Source organism: Erpetoichthys calabaricus, chromosome 13 (assembly GCF_900747795.2).
Source record: "Erpetoichthys calabaricus chromosome 13, fErpCal1.3, whole genome shotgun sequence".
NCBI classification, from domain to species: domain Eukaryota; kingdom Metazoa; phylum Chordata; class Cladistia; order Polypteriformes; family Polypteridae; genus Erpetoichthys; species Erpetoichthys calabaricus.
The window spans coordinates 145,641,762-145,649,699 of NC_041406.2; the positions used below are offsets into that span (position 1 = coordinate 145,641,762).

Consider the following 7,938-nt stretch of genomic DNA (forward strand, 5'->3'; position numbering starts at 1 on the left):
GTGTTTTGAACCCAGGGCTTGCGTTTGTGAAGTTCTGGTCTGGGTTTGTTGTATGGGGTCCCCCACCCCGGTCCACAATGTGACATGTTCATGAAATCACCGCAGAGCCTTTGATTTCAAAGAAACCTCCTGATAAAACATGCTGCTCTGAAACCCAAAAATCTAAAGTTTTAAGGGGAGAGCTGAAGTTATGCGAAATTTCCACTTTACTGCCTAAACCACAAGCAGGATAGAGTTCTTCTAAGCTGTGTGATGACAGATTCATACAATAACTGTTTCCACATTTGTCAGCTCGCATTTGTAAAATCCTGTCCACTATCATTATCCCAAACTCAGTGAAGTCTAAACACAAAGACTCAAAGTACTAATAACAAACTCAGCTCCTCAAAAATGTCAGAGCATGGCACATATCAAAAGTACTTTACACAAATCCAGTGACTCAGTCCTTACAGAATGCGGTGACAGAGGAAACCGTACGCCGATTTATTAGACAGACAGGACAGGGTTTGTGGAGTGTGCCAAGATACACAAATTAGCAACAATTTAACAGCAAGATAAAAAAGGAAAACATACATGAAAAAACAAACTGGGAAAGACTTGCCATGCACCTTCCAGCAGGGTCTGGAACATTGGTTAGCATTTCACTGCTCTTCTGATTGACAGCACATTCAGCAACACTTCAACGCAACCCTGCAGAATGTCGGCATTTCATTTAATGAAAACATTCTGAGAAGATTCCCATTATCTGGGAACCGAGCAACAAGCCCAGCAAGTGTCTCTCCCATGATGCAGCTGGAGCACAACGATTACTTACAACATACAGAAAGGAGCAAAACCAACATCATTAGTGCTTTGGACTCCACTTCTAGGAGCGTTTGAAAAGAGCCAGAAATCTGACCAGGCCAGTCAAAACCCAAAGCTGCATTAGGGACCTTTAACAAGCCATATTTAAAATGCATACTGTACCCACAAGCCCAGCTGAGCTGGTCCTCAGAGTGAATCATCTCAGTGTTTTACAACAACTCCAAAAATACAAATAGGAAAGTCAAATCGAGAACTTCTGGACATGGGCTGGCTTTAAAAGTTGAGTCTGGACAGACCGGAAGGCAATCACAATGCAAGAGCATAGCCAGTGCCTTTAAAAGCACACCAACGGGCTGACGGCAAACAGAAAGGTTGAAAACCCAATGCAGATCAGATTTTAACAGACAGCTAGTAAGGAATGAAGGGGTCTCCTTTAACATCTGCTATTTAGAATCTGAATTGTTGACTCGTTTGTGCCTCACAGGCTGGTCTGGTACTCCTGCCTAAGACAGAAAAAATAAATGACATGCACAGAAGACCAGGTCTATGGAGTCAGCACACAAAACCTTTGGCTCCACCTCTGACATTTGGAATTACAAGGCATCGCATCACTGCCGACTTGAATCATTACGTTACTTTTTAGCAACCTAACCTGATAAAGTTTTGGATTAAAGGCTGCAGTGATACTGTTGTGGCTTTTTATGTTATTTATTAAAGACGTTAAAACACTGTGCAACAAACAGAAGAGAAAACTTAAATTTAAAAAGAGGCTCTATTTTTAAGAAAATGCCAGAAGAAAAAATTGTTTATTCGCATTAGTATTTAGGAAATTGGAAATTTTAACACATTATACAACCAAAGGATACAACCACAGTAGGCCTCATCAGCAACGATGATAGCACATCCTACTGGGAGGAGGCTGAACATCTAGTGAGCTGGTGTAGTGAAAATAATTGGTCTGTTAATGTCAATAAGAGGAGAACATCGGCTGACTGTTCATCACTGCTCATCAAAGGCTCTGCTGTGGAGAGAGTCAGCAGCAACAAGTTTCTTGGGGTGTATACTTCTGATGACATCTACCTGACAATCACCACCACCTCTATTGTTATGAAGGCACAACGACGCCTTTATTTTCTGTGGAAACGGCAGCTTACCACAACCCATTCTTACCATCTAGAAAAGAGGGACGGTGGAGAGCATCCCGACGTCCTGCACTACTGTGTGGTTTGGGAACAGCAAAGCCCATGAGAGTTAAATTCTGCAGTGCGTAGTGAGGAGTGCTGAGAGGATCATTGGGGTCTCCCTGACTGAGATCCGGGACATTTTTCAGACACACTGTCTGCGTAGAGCCTACGCCATTGTGACAGACGTCTCTCACCTGTTTGACCTCCTGCCACAGCATCAGGACCAGCTCGGCCAGGTCCCAGAACAGCTTCTTTCCCCAAGCTGACAGACTTTTGAACTGCTATTTGTCACCCAATACCGTATCACTGTAACAGTCGACCAATGATGTACTGTCACTGCACACTCTGCCCTTTACTATGGATATTAAGCACTGATCGGACTTTATTGTCCTGCGTCTTTTGTTTTGTTACATTGTATTGTTGCACTGGTTTTGGTAATGTTATGGAGGTTGTTTTGCCTATCCACTGGGGACTGTAAGGAAAGAAACCTAATTCAGCCACATATACTATGTATGTGGACAAATGACAATTTAAACAAAAAAAGCAGAGTCGAGTTTATTACTATTTACATTTAGCACATTTTTGCCAAATCCAGAAACCCAATAATTGCTTCTGACCCTGAGCCCTGCACAAGGCGACAATGAATCGGATCATCATAAGAAATTGAATGCTCAAATTTCAAACTGCAAAGCTAAGAATAAAATAATATGAAAATCAGAAAGCTACAAAGACTTGGGAGCACATTTTTGCTCATTAAACCAACTTAATAATGTAACCAGGTAAGACATCACATCATCATCAACACCACCACTGGTTTAATGGCCATTTTCCAGCTTTATTCAAGTTAGCCAGTTGCCCCCCAAACTTTTTTTTTCTCTCCAATCTCCGCAGCCCTGCCCAACCATTGGGGTGAGACTCGTTCTATTAATATCATGTGACATCACTTCAGCGTCCCTCTTGGCCTCATCTCTTCTATCTCCATTTCCATCTAGGGGAGCCTCTTCACCCAAACATCCTCTGCCTTTTGCCCCACATGCTCAAATCACTGCCACACCAAGTCAGCATTCGTCCTCCTCTCACTCCATGACACCATGGGCCCATCCGATTATACTCCCATTTGTCTTATCCAGCTTTCCGTCATGCTCAGCCGTCACCGGCCATGTCTCACTGCCATACTGTACTACTCCTCAAACAGCTTTCATAAATGTTGCGCTTCAGTGTCAGCGTAGAGTTTAGATGTTTTAATGCGTACATTTAGTCCAACAACATTTACAAAGGTCACTGTCTATTCATAATTCTCTCTGACCCCAGCCACACACTCTCTAGAAACAAGTATGAAGGACTCCTGAAAAGCCTATCTAGTGGGAATATGTGAAAAGGTTCTGGGAGTGCTGGTACATTTTCTTAGTGGAAAAGGGAACTGGTAACTGCTAGCTGGAGTCCTACTAGACAAACTGAGGGTCTTCAAACAGATAGGTGCACAAGGCAAAAAAACAACAGAAAAATCCTCTAAATAAAGAAAGAGGGTTATCTGATAGGTCAGATGCTAATGACACCCCTGGGGACCTGGTGCCAGTGTGACACGGCTGCAGATGTGTCCGATTCTGTAAGCACAGCTCTCAGTCCACTCCTGGAATTTACAGCCCCACTGTCTGAGGGGGGCCAGGGTCAGAGTCTCATGTGTTCTTTATTTACTAAACAGTAAATTCTAAACATATTAAGCACAGAGGCATCAAGACGATGGCATTAACAGCTCCAAGCACTGCACAAGCAGACCTACAGACTCCAGATGCAGACAGTGGGACTCTTTCATGGTAGAAGTTACATGACATCAATTCTGTGTGAGCTGCATTTCCGTTACCTGTAATGCATCTGCTAGAGCGTTCAGTAAGAGGTGACACTTGTGCCAGACCCCGGGCTTGTGGGGGTCCCATGACAGTCTGGGCAGAAATACACTGTTTTCATAACTGCATAATCAGTAAAAATATCAGCTGGAGTGACGGCGACAACTGTGCAGAAAGTGGAATTGGCTAATGTCTTGAACTTAGTGGGTCACTGTGCAAATCAGCCTCCTTTGGCTAGTGCCCCACTGCCTCCCACCCAGGTTATTGATACTTCATAGTGGCTGACCAAGTGGTCCTTCTAAAGACAGCGGTCTGAAAATCCATCAGAAATCAGTTACTTATGTGCAACGATGTACCAAGAGAGACCAAGATGAGAGTGTGCGTGTGTGTGTCAAGAGAGTTTTGTGGATGTCACTAATGACGTCACAACTGCAAAAGCTCAGAGGTGGATTCTGTAGAAAGGAGTGCATTAGGATATGACCTGTTACTTACCACATTGGTCTTGCATGATGTCAAAGGGATACTTTGCTGAATTTGGTTTGCAGTGTAATAAAATATGAACTGATGAGCCTTTAGGTCTGGCAGAAATGCGCACTGGTAATGTGACGAGATATTATAAGTCAAACAAGGACAATGTAATGTTAGGATTGGTGTTGTTAAAAGGCTGATATGTTGTGAGGTTGAGGAGGAGCCGATTACTACAATTCTGTACCAAGCCCCTCATTCAGGACTGAAGACAACATCACCGCTTGGTCACAGGTGAGTCCTCAACCCAAAACTGCATAACCTAACGTCTTAAATCAGGAAAGAGCATGACAGTGAGCCCTGGCCAAGTAGGGAATGTGCCGACACTAAAAATCATCACATACTCTGATCACATACAAACTGAACATATTTGGTTTCTGTAAGCGTGACACACCAAATTAAAAACGTCCTTCAGCGAGGAAAGAAAACATTCAAGGCCACCTTTCCCAATCAGGATGAATTACGTCAAAGCAATAACAGTAAAAGGCCTGTCATCAATAACAAGGAGATATTTTATCATTTGAAACTCTTAAATATTCAGTCATGGTGGCATCGCTGCTACTAAAACAACACAGATAAAACTATTAGCTAATTGACTGGCAGCGGATCAACATTTTTTCCACCCATTTTTAAAGAAAGTGATGTCATAAGAAGTGTTGAAAGCAGCAGTAACTTGACTGCCCACCCCCCCCCCATCTCAATTTATTATAAAATAACCATAATAGTTGCAATAACAAAAGAGTATTAAATGAAAGAGTAATCTGATTAGACATGGAGCTGCTTCACATAACCGTGCATAGCCCTGGATTTCCTTTGTGTTAACAATCACTGCCATCTCTTGAAGAAAAACATTAGAAGAAAAAAAATAGAAAGTACCCAATTTCTGATTCTTAAGAGATATTCTTTCATTTTTCAAATATGCATTTGGATGTTTTTCATTTAGTTATACTGTATACTTACTATCATCTCCAAGCTTTGAGGCATGTTCGTTAATTAGCTCTTCTCCAACATCAACTATCTGCTCGCTGTTCCGGTAATTTTCTTCTCTCCATTTTCTAAGTTTATCTCGCATTTCTTTAAAAAAAAACAAAAAACAAACTGAAGGTGTGCATTTTTAAGACATAAAATCTGAAATGCCTTTTATATCAAAAAGAACAAAGCATTTTTTCACTTAAGGTATTAAAAAACAATATTTAGCATATCCTTAATTTAGTAAATAAAATAGGACGACGTGTACCATTAGTGATTAGTGCCTTGGGGTTTTTAGTGTGTTTTAACTCCTTCTCGGTGTAGTCGGCAGGATTTGTGGAGTGCAGTGCAGGGAGCCGATTGGGAGTACAGCCAGCTAACTTCACCAGCGAGCGCTCAGCTGGCATTGCCAAAGCTCAGGTCACATCAGGCCATTTTTCAGTCACAATCTTAGCAGGTTTGAGGCAGTCAGGGGTGCGCTCCACTCCCGTGCAGGTCATTCCCCTCATGTGACATACCCAGAGACTCACCCCCAAATTTTTGTCTTTATAGTCACAAGAGTGGGCTTTGTATGCATGAAAGATAACAACAGGATCTTGTTTTTATATACCATAACAGAACGTAGAAAAAAAAAAAGGGGGGGGGGGGTACACAAAACAGATGCTACCAGTTAACCCGTTGCAGCTTTCTCAGGCAGCAAGTGGCGGTCAGAAAAACTGCTCAAACTGTGCTGTAAGGTTGGCATGCAGTCGCCACATTTGAAAAAGCCAGCAATTTTTAGTCAAGTTGACATGGTCTGGAAACGAGATAAGCCGTATCTGATATCCCCAATGACCAGAAGTGACATCAATCAAATTTAGAGGCAGTCCCTCCATAGACAGACATAGGAGCTCTTCTATTGCTCACAATAAGGCAGGGGTGAGCCATTTGGAGTGATCGTCAGGTTGTGGGCCTTGCTCATGGACCTAACAGAGTAGGCCTTACTTACCCTCTGGCATTAAGAGATACCAGCACTGATGCCACCGCTCCACCAGTAATGTTGGGCCAGCGGAGCTCTTAGCTCACAGACAGACGTGTGACAAAGGGACTGAACGGCCACCTCTCGTTTTGTAAAGTCACAAGAGAAACCTGGGAATCACCTCGACTGATGATGGACACCCGGTACACGCAGAACTGAACGTCAGTTACCAGGGGAGGAGGGCAGCGCCACCTGTCTTGCTCCGGATAATAAACATTTCAAAAGTGCACCGTTTTTCCATATGTATCACGTAACCATTTTAGATTTAAAAAAAGACACTAAAACTACGGTAGTAAGCAAAGAATTCGTGTTTCAAATGACGTGGGCATTTTCAAAGTTCTGTTAAGTGTTAACCTGCCTGACCTCTCATTGTGGGTTTTATTTTTTTGTCTGTTATCGGCCACGTTTCACGTTTTCTTGTATAAACATTACTAGATAAAACCCTAAACTGTTATGACACGTTTAATATATAAATGAATAACGTTTTAGAAATACAAAGGTCGGTAACTCGTCTCTAAGTCAGATTCTCGCGTTTGTTTCTCACACAGCAGCAAACACGCGTGAACTCGAAAGCCGTCCGAACACGCAGCTTTCAACTAAAACAAACGGACGTGCGGGCCGGGATTCGTTTATATTGGCACTGGCGTCACCCTGCTGAGCCTTCGCTCCTTGTTAAAATGTCGACGTTGTCCCCCTTAGTGCCCCCTGAGCTCAGGAGGTCCGCCGGGAACGACACGTATGGACAAAAGCACCGGCGAGGACAACAACGCCACGAGAACCTACTCAGTCTGTGCTGACAGACAATTCCATACTATAAGAGTCGGCCAGTCCTTCAACCGTTAAGCACGTAAAGCCTTCCAATGTTCATTAAACGCGCGCTGCGTTCCGCTCCACAGTTTCCATTCACCTCCTCCTGCCCAGCGTGCTACAAGTCGGCAGCAGAGCCCCTTCTAGTGTTGAACCGTCACCCCTCAGTGTTTATTTCAAATGACAGTCACGGGGATGCAGCACCTCACCTTCACAACATTCAAAACGTTATTTAAAATGAAAAAAAGTATTTGCGTGAAACATAAAAGGTCAATTTACCTTCCCAGGTTACATCATATAATTCAGAAACAGACGCCATGTTTGCGATGCAGCAGCCGCTACGCCTCCCGCAAGCGTGCGTCACAGGTCGCGTAAAGGTCACGCCGTTGTGGTGACGTCACCGGACCCTCCCTGTTGGAGGCGGAGCGGCGCGGTGACGACGGGTGATTATGAGAATGTAACGGTGATATAACAGCGAAGAGCCGTTAAAGATATTTGGGTGTCTTTAAGGTTATTGGGACGGGAAGCGGAGAACTCGTAAGAACAGCTAGTCAGACTGCACCGCGGACTTTCACGGGGTCAAGAAAACGGCAACTGAGAAAGCATCGCTCTGTGTAGAAAATGTAGTCAAGCTTAGAAACGGTGACTTCTTGTAAATGGAATAGCCCGTGTTTTCAAGGTTTTAGAAAATGAAAAAGAAAAAGTTTTTTGTCTTCATGCTCTGATTTTAAATGACACGGCAACTACTAAAACTACATTTGAAATGTGTTTGAATACGCATTTAACG

The 7,938-nt window shown here is 43.3% G+C and overlaps 1 protein-coding gene across 1 annotated transcript in view; it reads right to left on the bottom strand.

The window, feature by feature from the left end:
- The window catches only part of emc2 (ER membrane protein complex subunit 2), a 56,970-nt gene extending 49,421 nt beyond the window's left edge, over positions 1-7,549 (bottom strand). Inside the window, exons 1-2 of the mRNA XM_028790913.2 lie at positions 7,431-7,549; positions 5,318-5,431 (exon numbers count right to left, since the gene is read on the bottom strand). Of these exons, the coding sequence (XP_028646746.1) occupies positions 5,318-5,431; positions 7,431-7,470 (154 nt within the window). The 5' untranslated portion in view covers positions 7,471-7,549. The remainder of the gene's footprint in view (positions 1-5,317; positions 5,432-7,430) is intronic.
- Positions 7,550-7,938: the final 389 nt, after the last annotated feature.